This window comes from Argiope bruennichi, chromosome 6, assembly GCF_947563725.1.
Source record: "Argiope bruennichi chromosome 6, qqArgBrue1.1, whole genome shotgun sequence".
In the NCBI taxonomy this organism is placed as follows: domain Eukaryota; kingdom Metazoa; phylum Arthropoda; class Arachnida; order Araneae; family Araneidae; genus Argiope; species Argiope bruennichi.
The window spans coordinates 18,269,585-18,292,556 of NC_079156.1; the positions used below are offsets into that span (position 1 = coordinate 18,269,585).

At 29.6% G+C, this 22,972-nt stretch overlaps 1 protein-coding gene across 1 annotated transcript; it reads left to right on the plus strand.

Moving 5' to 3' along the window:
• Positions 1-954: 954 nt before the first annotated feature.
• Positions 955-1,632, plus strand: LOC129972597 (nose resistant to fluoxetine protein 6-like). Its single transcript, XM_056086793.1, has one exon. The coding sequence runs from the start codon at positions 955-957 to the stop codon at positions 1,480-1,482; it is 528 nt and encodes a 175-aa protein (XP_055942768.1). The 3' UTR covers positions 1,483-1,632.
• The last annotated feature ends 21,340 nt before the right edge of the window (positions 1,633-22,972 follow it).

Here is a 22,972-nt window from a genome sequence, read left to right on the forward strand (position 1 = left end):
TATTAATCTGCGTAAAGCAAACACGTACTGCAAAAAACGATGAAATTTACTTGAAAATGCTAATTTTTGTGTAACATTTAATACTTCTTTTGCATCAGTGAGCTGTGGCACAAAGGAAAAAATATTTCTAGTTGAATTTCATATAAATAATATTCAAAGCAGAAAAATGTAAAAGCAAAAATTGATACTAACCAAATAACTGCATTTTTAGAAAAAAAAAAGTTTGTTCTGACCTGTCACTTGGGCTGCCCACTTGCGGCAAAGGGAAAAACACTTCAGTGTATCGTGAGCGAGCAAGACAGCGTGCTGCTAAGCAATGATGGCCAGAATAAAAGGAAAAGGAGTCCAAAATTATTCTTGTGTGGTGATTTTTTAATAATGTGATAGCAATCGACATAAACTTAGTGCGTGTATGTTCACATGGTCCGTCGAGCCGGAAGTGAAAGAGCGATCAGCGACGGATTACGTTTTTGTGTGTGTGTGTGAAAATGTGCTAAGTGGATTAGCATAGTTCTTAGTCAAAACACGAACCGAAACTTGTAGCTTGAGTGGTCGACGTAAACAAATCAACTGTGTTTTCGCGTATTCTCTCGTCCCAATTCTCAAGGATAATTATTGTGGGAAATACCTCAAACTTCAAGGCTGGTATTGACCAAGAGTGGACATCCAGCCACAATTGGAGTATGCATTCCATATTCTTGTTCTACACAAGATGTACAATATGCTACAAATGCTAGTGAGCGTCAAAATTTTCTAGATGTTGATGGCCATGTAGCAGTATGCCATACTGATCAAACAGGAATGTTTAAAGATGCTGGAGCCATTACAACTTTCTGTATCTTTTCGGTATTTTTTGTGACTGCCATCATTGCCACTATTTTCGATTATATACTTGAAAACAGAAATAGTCCATAAACTATAAAAATTCTTTCCAATGAAAACAAAAGTATTTCAATGGCTGAATTATGTGAAAATGAAGATCAGAAACCAAAAGGTCCATCCCTAGGATTGCGATGCCTTCTGGCTTTTTCCTTTAAAACCAACATGGGAAAAATTTTCACAGTGGGTAAAGGAGATGGTATAAGAGCTATTCATGGACTTAAATTCCTTAGTATGGCCCTCATTATCTTCCAACACACATCTTCCTTTGCTACAACAAACCTTTTCTATGTGAATCCTGGGTTTACGGAAGAAACACCTAAAGATTTCCTATCCCAGATCTTCGTAAATGGAACATTTGCAGTGGATACCTTCTATTTGATAAGTGGTGTTTTAGTTGCTTTTGTTACCTTGAAAGGATTGGAAAAAACAAATGGAAAATTACCTCTTCTGTACTTTTATTTCCATAGATATTTCAGATTAACACCTCTATTTATGGCTGTGATTATGTTTTGTGCCTACCATCTTCAGAATGTGAGCTCTGGGCCAAATTGGTTGCACTCTATTGAAATGTATGATTCTTGGTGTAGACAAAATGGCTGATTAATGATCTATATTTTCACAATTTCATCAAAACAGAGAATATGTGCTTAAGTCATACCTGGTATTTAGCAATTGATATGAAAATGTACTTGGTCACACCTTTGATATTAATACCTTTGTATAGGAGTGTTAAATATGGTTTTATATCTATGGGTGCCTTCCTGTTTACTACTATTATTACAACTGCTGTTAATCATTATCCTGCAGTTCCCTAGATGAATAACATTTTGCCTTTAGAAGTGGTGAACGAGTATTATAAAAATGTTTATATAAAAACCTATTGTAGAATGGGTTCTTGCATAATAGGCATAGCAATTGGATATTTATTTTTACATAAGAAAGAACTCATTAAATAAGAAAACAGCAGCTGCTCTGTGGTGTGCCTATATAGGGCTTGGATTAACTATCATTTATCTAATGTGGCCAGCCAATCAAGGAATGGTACACTGAATGCAACCATTCTTCCTTATCTATGGACAACATTATGGGAATAAAATATAATATTGTTTTTCTTATGCGCGCTATATTAATTTCCTCCAAATATTGATTTCATCAATGAAGGGGCCAATTTAAGTAGAAAAAATTTCATTGCTGCCCGTTCGCAGAAAAGAAAACATGGAAAGAAACAGTGAATTTTTTTTCTATGTTTACTGTAACGTATTTTCAACAAATATCTTCGCGGAATCAAAGAAAACAGGACACTGACGGCAAACCACCCATTCTTCAATAATTATAGAAAAAAACAAGCCAAAATGGGCACTAATTATTCTGATGCGCCCGTTAAAAAACTTTCATCCTTTAATTGGTTTCGACATTTAAATAATTCCATGTTAGCATAACAGATATTTTTTTCTACTTCCATTATTTAGAAATGAAAAAGAAAAATATCTATCAGAGAATATTTTTTTACTATGTCAACTATAAAGATAGGTTCCAGGATATCCTTCCGGAAGCAAAGAAAGCTCGCAAACTGACTTCAACCATTCTTGATCTCTTAAGGATAAAAGCTAGGACAAAAAGGGTAATATATTTAATGTCCCTTAAATATACCGAAAAGCGATTTCTGCAATGAAATTGTGAGCAGCCATGGAAGCAAATTTCTAGCTTAAAGAATGCTTTTTTTTATCTATCCATTGTCAACTTTTTTCGAGGATATCCTCTCGAATTATAGAGAAAATCGCATTCTGACGGCAAAGAAGCCATTTTTCTTCACTTAATGAGAAAAAAGAAAAAAATTACAATAATTTTTATTTTGCCAGTTAAATAAGTTAGGTGCATTACTGTTCGTCATAAGGAAAAAGCCACCTCAGAGCAGCTAATGGTCCTTGTTGCCGCCCTTACGAAACTCGAGGGAAGACTAAATGAGAATTTAATTTTTCCTTTACAGTGCTTAGGTACTATACACTTTAATAATATCCATACTGAAAAAAGAAGCTTTTACCCTTACAACATCGTTTCAAAATATTAAAAAAAAAATTGATATTTTTGTTATTATAATTTCCAATGTAAATTTTTTTTTTCCAATATATCCACTCCGAATACAAGCAAGACACATTCTGAGAACTAAGCAACTAGTCTCCATTACATAAAGAATGCCATATTATGAACTAATTACTCAGTTATGACCACTAAAAAAATTTCATCTGAATCTTGATTTCAACAATGAAATTTTTGCCTGACAGATTAGCAGATTATCATTTCTACTGCACTTTCAGAGAACTTAATTTCAATAGTATTTTTTTTTTATATTTGCTTTGCAAAGTTCACCATTAGGAATTGTCGTACTATTCCTATTAGAAACTGAAAACCGCATAAAAAGGCAACAATTCTTCCGTATTTATTGCAACAAATGCTAATTTTTTTTTGCTGTCCCCGCAAAAATACATTTTTCCACAAATATTGTTTCTGACCATGAAAGAATGCTAAGTTCAGACAGAAAATTATTTTTTCTGCATGTCGTTTACAGAAAGTAAATTATGGAACAACAAAGATTATATTTATTTATTATGCCCAATGTAAACAATTACTGCAAACTGTCTTTTGAAGAACCAATAGTTTTAGAACTTTTTAAATATAAATGAATCCAAAGCTCCTTTTCAACATTCGAGTCCCACAATAAACATTCTGAACCTCCGAAATATCTTTAGTATGATTTCATCTCTCCAAAGATAATTTTCAGAGAGTTTAAGCCTCCAGGTCACATTTTGAATTATTTTTATCCCTCCAAAGTATATTTCAAATCATTTTGTTCCTTCAAACCACAAATACAACCACAATATATCAATAGGACATCAATTATCTCGCTTTAACTTTTCAAAACCTCCAATGCCTCCCAACTGTATTCTAACACCCAGTACCTCTAAAGTACCAGTTGGCATTCAATATCTAGAAACAAGAGTTTTATTTCTGCAATTCTTTTGCAGAAAAGAAAATATGTATTAACAATGAGTTGGGGTTTTTATTGATTTTGTTTTTTACCATTTCCAATGAAAATTCTTTTCCAATATTTCCACTCCGGAATAAAGCAAGATATTCTGAGAACAAAGCAACTATTCTCCATTACTTAAAGAATGTAAAATTATGAGCTAATTACTTAGTTATACCCGCTAAAAAAATTTCATATGAATCTTGATTTTAACAACGAAATTTTGCTTGGCAGAGTAGCAGATTAACATTTCTACTGCACTTTGAGACATTTTAATTCCAATAGTATTTTTTTTTTTTGCTTTGCCAACGTCAATATAAAGAATTATCATACGATTCCTATTACAAAAAGAAAACCGCATAGTGAAGGCAATAATTGCTTCCGTATTTATTGCAACATGGACATTTTTTTTCTCTCCCGGGTAAAATATAGTTTCCCTCAAATATTGTTTCTGACAATGAAAGTATGCCAAGTTCGGACAGAAAATTATTTTTCCTGCATTTCGTTCGCAGAAAGTAAATTGTGGAAATGAAAAGAGTGCATTTATTATGCCCACTGTAAACAACTCCTCCAAACCATCTTTTGAAGAACCTATACATCCAAAGGTCCTTTTGATCAACAATTAGCTCGTAAGAAGTTTTTGAATATTTAATCTTTAAAAGGCTCTTTTACAACATTCAATACCTGCGATGAATATTTTGCACCTCCCAAACACTTTTAGTAATATTTCATTACTCCAAAGATCGTTTTCATACAGTTTATGTCTCCATATCACATTTTCCATTATTTTTATCCCTGAAAAGTACATTTCAGATAATTTAGTACCTCCAAAGCAAAATTACCAACAAATGAAATTTTAAGCAATTTCATTTCCATTTTAATTCCATTACCTCCAATATATCAATTAAAAATCAATTATTTCACTAGAACTTTTTAAAACCTCCAATGCCTCCTAAGTGTATTATAACATCCGGTACCTCTAAACTACCAGTTAACATTCAATATTTCCAAACAAACTTCTTATTTCAGCAATTATTTTGCAGAAAAGAAATAATGTATTAACAAAGAGTTGGTTTTTCTTGACAATTTCTGATGTAAATTCTTTTCGAGTATATCCACTCTGGAATAAACCAAGACTCTTTCTGAGAATAAAGCAACTATTCTCCATTACTTAAAGAATACCAAATTGTGAACTGATTACTCAGTTATACCACTAAAACATTTCATCTGAATATTAATTTCGACTATAAAATACTTGCCTGACAAAGTAGATCATTTCTACATCACTTTCAGAAAACTTAATTTCATAATTTTTTTTTCTTTTTGCTTTGCCAAGGTCACCATAAATAATTGTCATACGATTCCTATTTGAAACAGGGAACAGCACACTGAAGGCAACAATTCTTCCGTATTTATTGCAACGCTTGGCATTTTTTTTCCTTTCACCGCTAAAATATATTCCCCCAAATATTGTTTCTGACCACGAAAGGATGACAATTTCGAATATAATTATTTCTGCATTTCCTTCCCAGAAAGTGAATTATGGAAATACAAAGAGTATATATATTTTTATTCCTTTCACCGCTAAAATATATTCCCCCAAATATTGTTTCTGACCACGAAAGGATGACAATTTCGAATATAATTATTTCTGCATTTCCTTCCCAGAAAGTGAATTATAGAAATACAAAGAGTATATATATTTTTATTATGGCCACTGGAAACAATTCCTCCAAACAATCATTTGAAGAACCAATAAATCCAAAGGTCCTTTTAATCAACAATTAGCTCCTGAAAAATTTTTGAATATTAAATCATTCCAAGACTCTTTTACAACATTTGATACCTTCGACAAACATTTTGCACCTTCCAAACACTTTTAGTGCGATTTCATTACTCCAAAGATCGTTTTCATACATTTTTTTCCTCCATATAACATTTTCAATTTTTTTTTATCCCTGAAAAGAACATTTCAGAAAATTTCGTGCCTTCAAACCAAACGTAACACCAAAGGACATTTTAAACAATTTTATTTCCAATTTATATCCATTTCCTCCAATAATATCAATTGAACATCAATTATCTCACTAGAACTTTTTAAAACCTCGAATGCCTCCTAAATGTATTCTAACAACCAGTACCTCTAAAATACCCTTTAACATTCAATGTCTCCATACAAACGTTTTATTTCTGCAGTTCATTTGAAGAAAAGAAAATAAGTATGAACAAAGTGTTGGGTTTTTTTACTATTTCCATTGTAAATTCTTTTGCAATGTATCCACTCCGGAAAAACGCAAGACACATTCTGAGAACAAAACAATTGTTCTCCATTACTTAAAGAATGCCAAATTGTGAGCTAATTACTCGGTTATGCCTACTAAATAAATTTCATCTTAATCTTGATAACGATGAAATTTTTGTTTGACAGAGTAGCAGATTATAATTTCCACTGCACGTTCAGAAAACTTAATTTCAATACTATTTTTTTTTTTCTATTTGCTTTGCAAAGGTCACCATTAAGAATTGTGATACGACTCCTATGAGAAACCGAAAACCGTATAAAAAGGCAACAATTTTCATTGCAACAAGCGACCATTTTTTTTCTTTCCCCGCCAAAATATATTTTCCCCCATATGTTGTTTCTGACCATGAAAGGATGACAAGTTCGAATATAATTATTATTTCTGCATTTCTTTCGCAGAAAGTGAAATATGGAAATACAAAGAATATATTATTTTCTTATTAAGCCCACTGTAAACAATTCTTCCAAACTATCATTTAAAGAACCAATACCTCCAAAGGTCCTTTTATTCAACAAACAATTCCTAAAACCTTTTTGAATATAAATCAATCCAAATCTCCTTTTCCACATTCGAAACCTTCAATGAGCGTTTTGAACCTCCGAAACACCTTTCGAATGATTTCGTCTCTCCAAAGTTCCTTTCGAGACAGTGTAGGCCTCCATGTCACATTTCGTATTATTTTTATCCCTCCAAGATATATTTCAAATGATTTCGATCCTTCAAACTACAGATATAACCAAAGCACAATTTTAACTCTGATATTTTTAATTCACCTCCAACACTTCAATTGAACGTCAGTTATCTCACTGGAACTTTTTAAAACCTCCAATGCCTCCTAAGTATATTCTAACATCGAGTACCTCTAAACTACCATTTTACATTCAAAATCTCCAAACATACTTTAAATTTCTGCAATTATTTTGCAGAAAAAAAATGTATTAACAATGAAATATTTTTTTTTTACTATATCCAAAGTAAATTCTTTTTTAATATATCTACTCCGGAATAAAGCAAGACACATTCTCAGAACAAAGCAACTATTCTCCATTACTTAAAGAATGCCACATTGGAACCAATTCCTTAGTTATGCAGACTAAAAAAATTTCTTCTGAAATTATGATTACAACAATGAAATACTTGCTTGACAAAGTAGCAAATTATCATTTCTACTGCACTTGCACAGAACTTAATGTCAATAGTTTTTTTTTCTTTTTGCTTTACCAAGATCACCATAAAGAATTGTCATACGATTCCTATTTGATAACATTAACCGTATACTGAAGGGAACAATTCTTCCGTATTTATTGCAACGCATGGCATTTTTTTTTTTTTTTTTTTTTTTTTTTGCGCTTTCCCCGCTAAAATATATTTTTCCGCAAATGCACTTACTATTTGTAAATGTACTATATTTTGTAACCATGAAAGGATGAAAAGTTCCAATATAATTATTATTTCTGCATTTCGTTCGCAGAATATGAATTATGGAAATGCAAAGAGTATATATATATATATATTTTATTATGTCCACTGTAAACAATTCCTCCAAACTATGATTTGAAGAAAAAATAAATCCAAAGGTCCTTTTGATCAACAATCAGCTCCTAAGAAATTTTAAATTATTCCAAGACTCTTACAGCATTCGATACCTCCGATGAATATTTTGCACCTCCCAAACACTTTTAGTAAGATTTCATTTCTCCAAAGATCGTTTTCATACAGTTTAAGCCTCCATATCACATTTTCAAATATTTTTACTCCTGTAAAGTACATTTCAGATAATTTCGTACCTCCAAAGCAAAATTACCACCAAAAGACATTTTCAACAATTTTATTTCCAATTTTATTCCATTACCTCCAATATATCAATTGAACATCAATTATCTCACTAGAACTTTTTAAAACCTTCAATGCCTCCTAAGTGTATTCTAACATCCAGTAATGCATCCAGTGAGATAATGCGATGTATTTATTGCAACAAATGGCATTTTTTTTCTATCCCCTCTAAAATACATTTTCCCCCAAATATTGTTTCTGGCCATGAAAGGATGCTCAGTTCGGACAGAAACTTATTTTTTCTGCATTTCGTTCGCAGAAAGTAAATTATGGAAATACAAAGAGTATATTTATTTATTATGCCCACTGTAAACAATTCCTCCAAATTGTCTTTTGCAACTCCAATACCTACATAAGTCCTTTTGATCAACAAATAGTTCCTAAGAACTTTTTGAATATAAATCAATCCAAATCTCCTTTTCAACATTAGGGACTCCCAATAAACATTTTGAACCTCCGAAACACCTTAAGTATGATTTCATCTCTCCGAAGATCCTTTTCAGACAGTTAAAGCCTCCATGTCACATTTTGAATTATTTTTTATCCCTCCAAAGTATTTTTCAATACATTTCGTACCTCCAAGCCACAATTAAAACCAAACCACAATTTAAACACTGTTATTTCCTATTCACCTCCAATATATCAATTGAAATTCAATTATCTCACTAAAACATTTTAAAACCTCCAATGCCTCCTAAATGTATTCTAACATCCATTACCTCTAGTTAACATTCAATATCTGCAAACAAACTTCTTATTTTTGAAATTCTTTTGCAGAAAAGTAAATATGTATTTCAAAGAGTTGCTTTTTCTTTACAATTTCCGATGTAAATTCATTTCTAATATATACACTCCGGAATGAAGCTAGACACATTCTGACAAAAAAGCAACTATTCTCCATTACTTAAAGAATGCCAAATTGTGAACTCATTACTCAGTTATACTACTAAAAATATCTCAATATTGATATCAACAGTGAAATTTTTTCTTGGCAGAGTAGCAGATTAACATTTCTACTACACTTTCATAGAACTTAATTTCAATAGCATATATTTTTCTTTTTGCTTTGCCAAGGTCCCCATAAAGAATTGTCATACGATTCCTATTTGAAACAGGGAACCGGATACTGAAGGCAACAATTCTTCCGTATTTATTGCAAAGCATAGAATTTCTTTTTCGTTCCCCACTAAAATGTATTTTCGCCAAATATTGTTTATAACCATGAAAGGATGACCATATAATTATTTCTGTATAATTATATATAATAATATAATTATTTCTGTATTTCATTCGCAGAAAGTGAATTATGAAAATACAAAGAATATATTATTTTTTATGCCCACTGTAAACAATTCCTCTAAACTATCATTTGAAGAACCCGTAAATCTAAAGGTCCTTTTGATCAAAAATCAGCTCCTAAGAAATTTTTGAATATTAAATCTTTCCAAGACTCTTACAACATTCGATATCTCCGATGAATATTTTGCACCTCCCAAACACTTTTAGTTAAGATTTCATTACTCCAAAGATCGTTTTCATACAGTTTAAGCCTCCATATCACATTTTCAATTATTTTTATCCCTGAAAAGTACATTTCAGATAATTTCGTACCTCCAAAGAAAAATTACCATCAAAAACATTTCAAACAATTTTATTTCCAATTTATATCCATTCCAAACATATCAAGTGAACATCAATTATCTCACTAGAACTTTTTAAAACCTCCAATGCCTCCTAGGTGTATTCTAACATCCAGTACCTCTAAAGTACCAGTTACCATTCAATATCTCCAAACAAACTTCTTATTTCTGCAATTCTTTTGCAGAAAAAATATGTTTTAACAAAGAGTTGGTGTCTCTTCACTATTTCCGATGTCAATTCTTTTCCAATATATCCACTCCGGAATAAAGCAAGGAACATTCTGAGAACAAAGCAACTATTCTACATTACTTAAAGAATGCCAAATTGTGAACTGAGTTCTCAGTCATACCACTAAAAAAATTTCTTCTGAATATTGATTTAGACAATGAAATACTTGCCTGACAAAGTAGATCATCACTTCTACTGCACTTTCAGAGAACTTAACTTGAATAGTTTTTTTTTCTTTTTGCTTTGTCAAGGTCAGCATAAAGAATAGTCATAAGTTTCCTATTTGAAATAGGGAACCGCATACTGAAGGCAACAATTCTTCCGTATTTATTTCAACATGTGACAATTTTTTCTTTTCTTTCCACGCTAAAATATTTTCCCCCAAATATTGTTTCTGACCATGAGAGGATGACAAGTTCGAATATAATTATTATTTCTGCATTTCTTTCGCAGAAAGTGAAATATGGAAACACAAAGAATATATTTTTTTCTTATTATGCCCACTATAAAGAATTCCTCCAAACTATCATTTGAAGAACCAGTACCTCGAAAGGTCCTTTTGATCAATAATTAGCTCCTAAGAAATTTTTGAATATTAAATCATTCCTATAATCTTTTACATTATTCCATACCTCCGATGAATATTTTGCACCTCCTAAACACATTTAGTAAGATTTCATTACTCCAAAGATCGTTTTCCTACAGTTTAAGAATCCATATCACATTTTCAATTACTTTTTTCCCTGAAAAGTACATTTCAGATAATTTTATATCCAATTTTATTCCATTACCTCCAATATATCACATTTTCAATTACTTTTTTCCCTGAAAAGTACATTTCAGATAATTTTATTTCCAATTTTATTCCATTACCTCCAATATATCAATTGAACATCATTGGAACTTTTTAAAACCTCCAATGCCTCCTTAGTGTATTCTAACATCCAATACCTTTAAAGTACCACTTAACTTTCTAAAACTCAAAACAAACTTCTTATTTCTGCAATTCTTTTGCAGAAAAAAAAATATGTATTAACAATGAAATGGTATTAACAATAAGTTGGGTTCTTTTTACAATTTCCAATGTAAATTTTTTTCCAAAATATCCACTCCGGAAGAAAAGACATTTTGAGAACAAAGCAATTATTCTCAATTACTTAAAAAATGCAAAATTGTGAACTAATTACTTAGCCATTTTTTGGTCTTTCCCCTCTAAAATACATTTTCCCCCAAATATTGTTTCTGGATATGAAAGGATGCTAAGTTCGGACAGAAAATTATTTTTTCTGCATTTCGTTCGCAGAAAGTAAATTATGGAAATACAAAGAGTATATTTATTTATTGTGCCCACTGTAAACAATTCCTTCAAACCATCCTTTGAAGAAAAAATATATACAAAAGCCCTTTTGATCAACAAAGAGTTAATAAAAACTTTTTGAATCTAAATCAAAACAAGACACTTAGACAACATTCTAGAAATCCAATGAACATTTTTAAACTCCGAAACACCTTTAGTAAGATTTCAACTCAACAAATATTCTTTTCAGACAGTATAGGCCTCCATATCAGATTTTGAATTATTTTTATATCTACAAAGTATTTTTCAACACATTTCATACCTCCAAGACACAAATAAAACCAAACCACAATTTAAAAACTGATATTTTCAATTTACCTCCAATATATCAATAGAACATCAATTATCTCTCTAGAACTTTTTAAAACCTCCATTGCCTCCTAAGTACATTCTAACATCCAGTACCTCTAAAGTACCAGTTACAATTCAATATCTCCAAACAAACTTCTTATTTCGCAATTCTTTTGTAGAAAAAATATGTTTTAACAGAGAGTTGGTGTTTATCGCTATTTCCAATGTAAATTATTTTCCAATATATAATTAAAGAATGCCAAATTGTGAACTGATTACTGAGTTATACTGCTAAAAAAATTTCATCTAAATATTGATTTCAACAGTGAAATATTTGCTTGGCAGAGTAGCAGATTAACCTTTCTACTGCACTTTCATAGAACTTAATTTCAATAGTATATTTTTTTCTTTTCGCTTTGCCAAGGACCCCATAAAGAATTGTCATACGATTCCTATTTGAAACAGGGAACCGCATACTGAAGGCAACAATTCTTCCGTATTTATTGCAAAGCATAGAATTTTTTTTCTGGCTTTCACCGCTAAAATATATTTTTCCGAAATATTGTTTCTAAGCATGAAAGGATGACAAGTTCAAGTATAATTATTTCTGCATTTCGTTCACAGAAAGTGAATTATGGAAACACAAAAAATATATATATTTTTTTTATAGCCAGTGTAAACAATTCCTCCAACCTATCATTTGAAGAATCAATTTCTCTGAAGGTCCTTTTTATCAACAATCAGCTCCTAAGAACTTGAATATTAAATCATTCCAAGACACATTTACAACATTCGATACCTTCGATGAATATTTTGCACCTCCCAAACACTTTTAGTAAGATTTCATTACTCCAAAGATCGTTTTCATACAGTTTAAGCCTCATTATCACATTTTCAATTATTTTTATCCCTGAAAAGGACATTTCAGATAATTTCGTACCTCCAAACCAAAATTACTACCAAAGGACATTTTAAACCATTTTATTTCCAATTTATATCCATTACCTCCAATAAAATCAATTGAACATCAATTATCTCACTAGAACTTTTTTTAAATCACCAATGCCTTTTAAGTGTATCCTAACAACCAGTACTTAAGTGTACTCTAACAACCAGAACTTAATTTCCATAGAATTTTTTTTTTTTTTTTTTTACTTTTTACTTTGCCAAGTTCACCATAAAGAATTGTCATACGATTCTTATTAGAAACAGGAAATCGCATACTGAGGGCAATAATTCTTCCGCATTTATTGAAACAAGCTGCCATTTTTTTTTTTTTTTCTTTTTGCTTTCCCATCTAAAATATATTTTCGACCAAATATTTTTTAAGCATGAAAGGGGGCCAAATAAGAACAAGAATATGTCCAAAGTTTTTTTTTTGTCCATATGATATCTCCAAAGAACATTTTGTACAACCAATATCTGCAAGATATCTTTTGTGGAACCAATATTTTCAATATGTCATTTTTTCATCCATTATCACCAAAGCACCTTTTAGCATTCAGTACCCCTATGCAACTCATACTTCCATTGCGTCTTTTCCATATTTAATGTCTAAAATTACAAATTTTGGGCATTTAAAATCTAAATTCTGCCTTTCAATTTCTTAAATCTTTAACTGCCAAATTAACATTTTTACTTTTTCATATTTGTCTTATTTTTCAATTTTACCAGACTGAAGCCTTGTATCCCCCTAGAAGATTTTGAAATTAAATTTAGATTTTTTTTTTCACTGAATTTAGATTACTCTTCATGAATTATTTGACCAAGATAAGTGATGAAATTGGATCAGTTTCAATTAAAAATAAATTTCGAATATTTTTTTTTACCTAAAGTCACTTATTTTTTCAAAAAACGAGGTAGCGAATTCCTTACCAAAGTTCTTCATTTTTATCTCTTTTCCTTTCAGCAAACGAGTCAATACCATTAGCGAGATAAAAAATAAAAATAAACTTCTGAACCGCATCAGCAGAAAATTTATTATTTTTAGTCATGTTTTTCTGTCCTAGATTAATACAGATCCAACCCCTTTCGTGAATTTTTAGTTTTTTTGCGACTATTATTCGAATATTTCTATATAATTAACATATTTTTTTTCTTTTAAAACGATAAATATCAGAAATTATCCTATCTAATTCGTTGAATGAATATTATGCCATCTTTTTCAAACGGCCGTTTATAGAATTTTGAAGATTTTGTAGAAAATTTAAAGGATTATTCAGCAATTAAAACTGAAAGGGTTAAATTGAGACAGAAATCATTCAAGTTTGTTATTCCCCCCCCCCTAAAATAAGTGAATACAATCAAAAATTAAACTAATAATTCAATCCATAAATTAATATTTTTAACATGATTTTAAAGAAAATATTGCGATCATTATTTTCATACGATTATTGAATTTGAGATTTCTTAATATTGATACCTTGTGGTTCTAAATACTGCGAATGGTAGATAGCAGTTTCGGAAAAGGACATCCTCGAAGAAGAAATAATCGGAGAAGCATAATAAGTCATTTGCCATGCAGCAGGGAAAAAAATCCGTTAAATTAAATTATATTTTCACGAATGAAATTTGAGATCTTTTGGCTTCTTAATCATTTTTTTAAATATTTCACTAAAAGATAACAATTATTAACTGCAAACTGTTCAGATCATATAGGTTAACAAGAAATCATATAAAAAGCGGAAAAACTCAATATTTTAATTAATTTTTTTTTTTTTACTTTTTAGAGTATATAATCCACATAAGCAACTTTTATAAATTGTAGAACTTAAACACTTTTAACAATGACTTTAAGCGAAAAAGATGGGTTTTTTTTAGAATTAGTTTTCGGAACAATTTGAGAAACAGGAATCTTATTTAATTAGCACAATGATATTCGATGCGTTGATTTTTTTAATATAAGAAATTACACGGGACCATACTAAGTTTAATTTACTTCAATACTTTATTGGAAAAATTATTTTTTCACCTTATGCAAAAGAAGAAACTGAAACGAAATGATTTTTTTAGACGAGCAGATATAACCACGAAGTAAATTATTAATCTTCGTAAGGCAAAAACGTACTGCAAAAAACGATGAAATTTACTTTAAAATGCTCATTTTTGTGTAACATTTAATAGTTCTTTTGCGTCTGTCAGCTCTGGCACAAAGGAAAAAATGTTTCTAGTTGAATTTAAAATAAATAATATTGAAATCACAAAAATGTAAAAGCAAAAATTGATACTAACCAAATAACTGCATTTTTTGAAAAAAAAAAGTTCCTATATACTTTGCGTATAAAATTTAAATAGCTTGTACGTCTGGTTTTTGGCTTAGAAAAATATTTCTTTCTACTATTTCCGAGTGAAAGCTCTGAAATATGTCAATAAAAATTTATCTCTTAACGCTTAACCTCATTACAAAAAAGTCGCTTTTCGTTACCCACAGTAAAGATACTATTTAAAATCAATTGGTGAGATTACACTTACCTTTTCAGTTGATATATCATTGCTTTCATATTCCTTTTCTTAAAGAGCTTCAGTTTTTTCAGTACAAGCAAAACGTAACTAAATCGCATATTCTGTGCTATTTCTAAGAAACCTAAATTTATCATGGAACTTAATAATAACTCAGGTATGATAAATGAAATCTTAATTTTTAAAATGTAACCAAGCATAAAATTTATATTAAGTTAATAACATTTTCTAAAAACTGTTAAGGCCAGGTGTGATATTAAGGTACAACAATCCTTTCATACAAAATTTATAATTATTCTTTAATACTAAATTTTTATTATTAATTAACTGTACTTCTTTTTCTTTCCGTATGATACATTTCAAGTTCTTTTACAAAGAAAAACATTAAGAAAAATTTTAAAACGCAAACACAGGAAACGTCACCTTATGAGAGTTCATAAACAATATAATAAATTTTGTAAATACAATGTTGACATAAGATTACTTTAAGATACTGGAATAAGACACTGAATTTGATTTTTGAAAAACGGTGTTTTTTAATTCATTCAAATATATCTATACCCCATTAAAAATTTTGAGTGCTAATTTTCAATTAAAGTCAACTATTTCAAAACATTCAAAAACCAGTTTTCAAAGGTAGTCCACGCATAAATATTGAACTTATTATTTTAAATATATATTTTAGGAAATTAAGACATCTACTTTTCCTGTTACATTATTTACAAGTTTTTAGCAAAGAAAAAAATAAGAGGTATTGCAAACAAGTGAATTTAAAATAAGGGGAGTGAAAAAATAATACACAATCATTAAGAGTATATATTTAATTTTTCCTTTTATTCGTCATAATATTTTAATAAATTAAAAAAAATTCTTATGCTGTTGAAATTATGCTCCATTATCTTCATATTATAGCATTATTATTACACAATAAATGTACAATTCATGTTGATAAATATATTTATGAATAAAATAATTCTTTCGCAATTATGCTATTAAAAGTAAAAATATTTGTGATTTTTTTTAAAAACTCGTTTATAATTTAACTCATTTTAAAACAGAATTATTGCATATTTAAATTAAAAAACTCGAGAATTTCTCTTCAAAAATTTAATTTCTGCAAAATGTAACGTTTAAAATTTAACCAATTTGTACCATTGTTTTTTTTCAATAGCAAACCAAAGTAATTTTTTCATTAAGGTGCATGAAAAAATTAGAAATCACATTAATGAATTATCTCTTATAGCAGGAATCGAAAAATAAAATGAACAAAACATTAAATCTGGCTCAATACTCTATAAATATACTCTATGTACAAATATTCTGTATCTTATTACAGAATTTAATGAATATATATATATCTAAATAAAATTAATAAACGTGTTAGCATTTTTTCTTGCCAAATAAATTTTGCATTATAAATTTAAGCTTAACTAAAAAGCATACTACTCAGAAGTTTCGCACTTCATTTCAAGAACAAACACCATATTACACTTTATACATTAGATCTAACATAAAATTCCTATTATACTCAAACTTCACCTTACATTCAACAAATAAACACGAAAAAGATTTAATTTTTTCAATGTAATTTTTCTAAATATTTAATTTTTTTTGCATATTTTTTTTTCTTTCTACTTTTTCAAATTCTATTTTATTACATCTTCAGATTTTATTTCTTCAGACTCTTTATTTGCATTACAGCATCATATTTTATACCAAAAAATCTTTTATAATTCTTCACCTTCAGTAAATGTATTTACACATCTTTATTTGTCGATAGATTCATCGATTTTAAAATAACATGACATCATCTAAGAATGATAATGGAGTCAACAATTTTACTCTACGCTGTCTCTTTCGAACTATGCATTTCTTGTAGTTCTCTTTTTAAACAAATTTGCAAAGTTCGATTATTTAATGTTCACGTTTTGATAATGGTAATTTCATACATTAAAGCCATTTCATCCTGACGGTATGGTATCATTTAAATGTATTCACCAAAAACTGTTTACTGAATAGAAAAGTCAAATTTTTCTTTAAAACAAACTTTTACATGATTTCATCCAGGAAATGTAGCCATATCAGCAAATCTAATTTTTATTATTGCAGCTCATGAAAAAAATGGCTAAATAAAAATAGTGGATTTTTTCATTTTTTATTGTCTTTTACGATGAACACAAAAATATTGTCCCAGGAATTGCAGATGAATATTTTCTTTATGTGAGCAAATGTTATTTACTACAAATATTAATTTCAAACAAAGGATAAACTGTCAGATGTAAAAAAAAATTTTTTGTTGACCTTTTGGGGAAAAATAATTTGAAAGAAAACTGTGGAGAATTTTTTTTCTCTGTACACTGAAAAAAAATGTCAGGGGATATCCACCCGCAAACAGAACCCCATAATGGATGCAATAAGAGTTAAAATAATATAATTTGAAAATTGATTTCGGAAAAGAAATCGTGCACAATCAGGGAAGTTAAATTTTACTTCTCCTGCACTTTCGCAGGAAAGAAAACGTGGAATGACAATATGATTTTTTTTTTGCTAAACACACTTGAAAATTAGTTCCAAAGTATCCTTTCATAAAAAAAAAGGATCATCGCATATTGAGGGCAACAATTCTTCCGGAATTATTCAAAGAAGAGATTTCAAAACTATATATTTTTTTTCTTTTATTATGCCGCCTAAAATAATTCTCTCCAAGTATTGAATACAACCATGAAAAACTACCAAGTTAAGGCAGAAAATTTTATTTCTACTAAAATACAAACAGTTTTTTTTATTATTTATTTACAGTATTATGTAAACTGTAAAATCTATTTCCAAAATTTATTTTCGAGATCAAATAAAGTCACAAATCGACCCATTCTTAACTCATTAAAGAGAAATTAAAATGAGGATTAATCATTTATACGCTCTATAAAAAAATTTGATCCTTTAACTGATTACAAAATGAAATACCACCATGTCAGAATAGCAGAGTTTTATTTCTACATTTTTCTCGTAAAAAAGAAAACGTGGAAGGGCAATCAATGAATTTTTCTTCTATGTCAACTGTAAAGATTTATTCAAGTATATTCTTTTCAAACCAAATTGAATGGAACACTGAAAGCAACGATTTTCCTTTATTCATGCAGAAAAAAACAACAAAATGCATTTTTTTTTAATGCTTGCTAAAATAATTTTCTCCAAATATTGATTTAAACCATGAACAGAAAATTTTCATTTTGACTGCCCTTCCGTTGAAAGGAAAGCTGAAAGAATAGCAGTTTATTATTTTTTTTTCTGCGTATACTATAAAAAGTATGCCAGGATGTCCTACACGAAAAAAGAATTCGTACAAAAGTGGACTGTATTTTTCCGTAAAATGATATAAAATATATATCCAAAAATTTATTTAAAAGACAAAAATTTGCGACGGCAAGGAGCAAGATTATACTTCTCTTGCCCTTTTGCAGAAAAGTAAACTTGGAACGACATTAAGTGAATTTTTTAAGCTATACTCACTGTAAGCATTACTTGCAGGATACTCTTTAGGAAGAAAAATGGATAGCTCCACATTAAAGGCAACGGGCATTTTTTTTTTTTTTTTTTTAGTATTTGCAGAGAATGGAAAATTACGGTTTAATTTTTGTAACGAACAAGAAAATAATTCCCTCCAAATATTGATCAAAACCATGAAACCGGACCATAATAGGGCAGAAAATTATTCGTTCGCAGAAAAGAAAAAATGGAAATACAGAGAGTGTATATATATTTTATTTTTAGTATTATGTAAACTGTGAGAGTTATTTCCAAGATTTCCATTCGGAAATAAGGAGAATCGAACAATGGGGGCAACCATTTTTAATTATTTATGGAGAAGTGAGGACAAAAAGCAATTTTAATATGTTACGCCCTCTAAAATAATTTTCTCCAAATATTGATTACAAACATGAAAGGTTGCAATTTTAGGGCAGAAAATTTATATTTCTGCTATTCATTCGCAGAAAAGAAAATATGGAAGTACCAACTGTGGGTATTTTTATTTTTAGTATTATGTAAACTGTAAAAGATGTTTCCAAGATATCCATTCGGAAATAAGGAGAATCGAATAATGAAAGCAACCATTTTTAGTTATTTATGGAGAAATCAGAGCAAAAATTAATTTTATTTTGTTATTCCCTCTAAAATAATTATCTCCAAATATTGATTACAACCATGAAAGGGTGCCATGTTAACGCAGAAAATTTATATTTCTGCTACTCGGTCGCAGAAAAGAATATGGAAACAAAAAAAGTGGATATATATTTTTAATTTTTTTGTATTATGTAAACTGTGAAAGTTGTTCCCAAGATTTCCATTAGGAAATAAGGAAAATCGAACAATGGGGGCAACCATTTTTAGTTTTTTATGGAGAAATTAAGGCAGAGAGCAATTTTAATTTGCTATACCCTCTAAAATAATTTTCTCCAAATATTGATTACAACCATGAAAAGTTGCAATGTTAGGGCAGAAAATTTATATTTCTGCTATTCATTTGCAGAAAAGAAAATATGGAAGTATCAACAGTGGGTATTTTTATTTTTAGTATTATGTAAACTGTAAAAGAGGTTTTCAAGATATCCATTCGGAAATAAGGAGAATCGAACAATGAAAGTAACCATTTTTAGTTGTTTATGGAGAAATGAGAGCAAAAAGCAATTTTAATATGTTTTAAAATAATTCTCTCTAAATATTGATTACAACCATGAAAGGGTGCCATCTTAACGCAGAAAATTTATATTTCTGCTACTCGGCCGCAGAAAAGAAAATATGAAAACGCAAAAAGTGGATATATATGTTTTTAATTTTTTGTATTATGTAAACTGTGAAATTTGTTTCCAAGATTTCCAGTAGGAAATAAGGAGAATCGAACAATGAAAGCAGCCATTTTTAGTTGTTTATGGAGAAATGAGAGCAAAAAGCAATTTTAATATGTTTTAAAATAATTCTCTCTAAATATTGATTACAACCAAGAAAGAGTGTCATATTCAATCAGATAATTTATATTTCTGCTGTTCCTTCGCAGAAAATAAAATATGGAAACGCAAAAGGTGGATATATATATTTATAAAGGTGGATAAACAGACCCATTTTTCATTAATTAAAAAGAATTAAAATATGCACTAATCAGTTTTGCGCATTCTAAGAACAGTTTGTTCCTTTAATTGATTTCCAAAATGAAATAGTACCATGTCAAAATAGTAGATTATTTCTACTGCTTTCTGGAAGAAAAGAAATCGTGGAATGGCAATAAGTGAAATTCTTTTTCTATGTCAGCTGTAAAGATTTAATCCAGGATATTCTTTTGAAATCAAAGGGAATGGAACACTAAAGGCAACCATTTTTCTTTATCAATGGAGAAAAGAAGACCAAAAGCATTTTTTTTTTATTCTCGCTAAAATTTTTTCATTTTGACTGCCCTTCCGTTGAAAAAAAAAAAGCTTGAAGAATTGCAGTTCATTATTTTTTTTTTCTGCGTATACTATAAAAAGTATGTCAGGATGTCCTACCCGAATAAAGAATCCATACAAAAGTGGACTCAATTTTTATGTAAAATAATATAAAATATATATCCGAAAACTTATTTTAAAAATGAAATTTGGCAACATCAAAGAGCAAGATTTTACTTCTCTTGCCATTTTGCAGAAAAGCAAATATGGAATGACATTCAGTGGATTTTTTAAGCTAAACTCACTATAAACTTTACTTCCAGGATACTCTTTAGGAAGAAAAAAGGATAGCTCCGCATTGAAGGCAACAGATATATATTTTGTATTTGTAGAGAGTGCAAAATTGCGATTTTCTTTTGTAACGCCCACTAAACTAATTCCCTCCAAATATTGATTAAAACCATGAAACGGGACCATAATTGGGCAGAAAATTATTCTTTCGCAGAAAAGAAGATATGGAAATACAGAGAGTGGATATATACATTTTTTAATTTTTAGTATTATGTAAACTGTAAAAAAATGTTTCCAGATTTCCATTCGGAAATATCTAGAATCGAATAACGAATGCAACTATTTTTTTATGGAGACATGAGGGCAAAAAGTAATTTTATTTTATGCTTTTTAAAATAATTCTCTCCAAGTATTCGTAACCACCATGAAAGGTTTTCATTTTTGCCAGAAAATTTATATTTCTGCTATTCGTTCGCTGAAACGAAAATATGGAAGCACAAAGAGTGCATATTTTTAGTTTTATGTAAACTGTAAAAGATTTTTCGAAGATTTCCATTCGGAAGTACGGAGAATCGAATAATGAAGGCAATTTTTAATTATTTACGGAGAAAGGAGAGCAAAAAGCAACTTTAATTTGTTATGCCTTCTAAATTAATTCTCTCCAAATATTGGTTACAACCATGAAAGGTTGTCATTTTTGGCCAGAAAAGTTATATTTCTGCTATTCGTTTGCTGAAAAGAAAATATGGAAACATAAAGAGTGGATTTTTTTTTAATATTTAGTATTATGTAAACTGTAAAAGATGTTACCAAGATCTCCATTCGGAAATAAGGATTTAACAATGAAAGAAACCATTTTTAGTTATTTATGGAGAAATGAGAGAAAAATTTTATTTTGTTATTTCCTCTAAAATAATTATCTCCAAATATTGATTATAACCACGATAGTGTATCATTTATATTTCTGCTTTTCGTTAGCAGGAAAGAATGTATGGAAGCACGAAGAGTGCATATTTTTATGTAAACCGTAAAAAATATTGCCAAGATTTCCATTCCGAAATAAGGAGAATGGAACAATGAAGGCAACCATTATAATTTTTTTTGTGGAGAAATGAGGGCAAAATGTAATTTTAATTTGTTATGCCCTTTATAATAATTCTCTCCTAATATTGACTTGAACCATGAAAGAGTGTCATGTTCAATAAGAATTTACCTTTTTGCTATTCTTTCTCAGAAAAAATATGGAAACGCAAAAGGTCGATGTATATATTTTTTTATTTTTAGTATTATGTAAACTGTGAAAGTTGTTTCCAAGATTTCCGTTCGGAAATAAGGACAATCGAACAATGAAGACAAACACTTTTCGTTATTTATAGAGAAAAGAGAGAGAAAAGTGTGTATACACGCTGAAATAATTTCCTTCAAGTATTGATTTGAATCATTGAAGAGTGTGAAGTATATATCGAAAATTTTCAGTTTTACTGCCCTTAATGAAAGGAGACAAGTAAGAGTTGCGAATTATTTTTCTGCCCTCAGGGAAAATAAATACTTGTGAAGGCAAGATAATATTATCTATATGTTAGTAGATGTGTTTGCTTAGGTCCCTAAGAATTTTTCCAGGATATCCACTCTCAAGCAAAGAAATTTGTATACGAACAACAAAGCATCATTTCTTTGCAACTTTAGAAAAAAGGTTCAAATTATAGAATTGTTTCTGTTATCTTTATAAAATACTAGGACACCTAATACTAATTTCTAAAACAACACGGAATCAAGTGTTGGTGGCGAATATTTGTTTAGGCTGCCCTTTCAATGAAATTATTACGTTCGAATGCGCGCATTGGTTTGTCGCAAGATATCCACTCAAAATCAAACAAAAAAACTATACCTTCACAGCAGTTTCCATTCTTCCATTTGTCCGATAATATTTGGGATTTTGTTTTTTTTGTTTTGTGCATTCATGTATTACTCAATACAATGATTTTCAAAATGATATGGAACCAAAGGAGAGTAACGATTTTCTAATTCTCTTGCTTTACGAATAAAGTATCTCGGAGACAGAAAATCGCAGATTAAATTATGTTGTCTTTGTTATTAAAAGTACTGTACAGATGCAAAACATCCACTCGTAACCGATGAAAAGCTGAATTCTGTCAACGTACCATTCGTACCATATCATGACAGAAGGAAAAAAAAAGACTAAATGGAAAGTCAAATAGTGGACTCAAAAATTTGTGCCTTAATA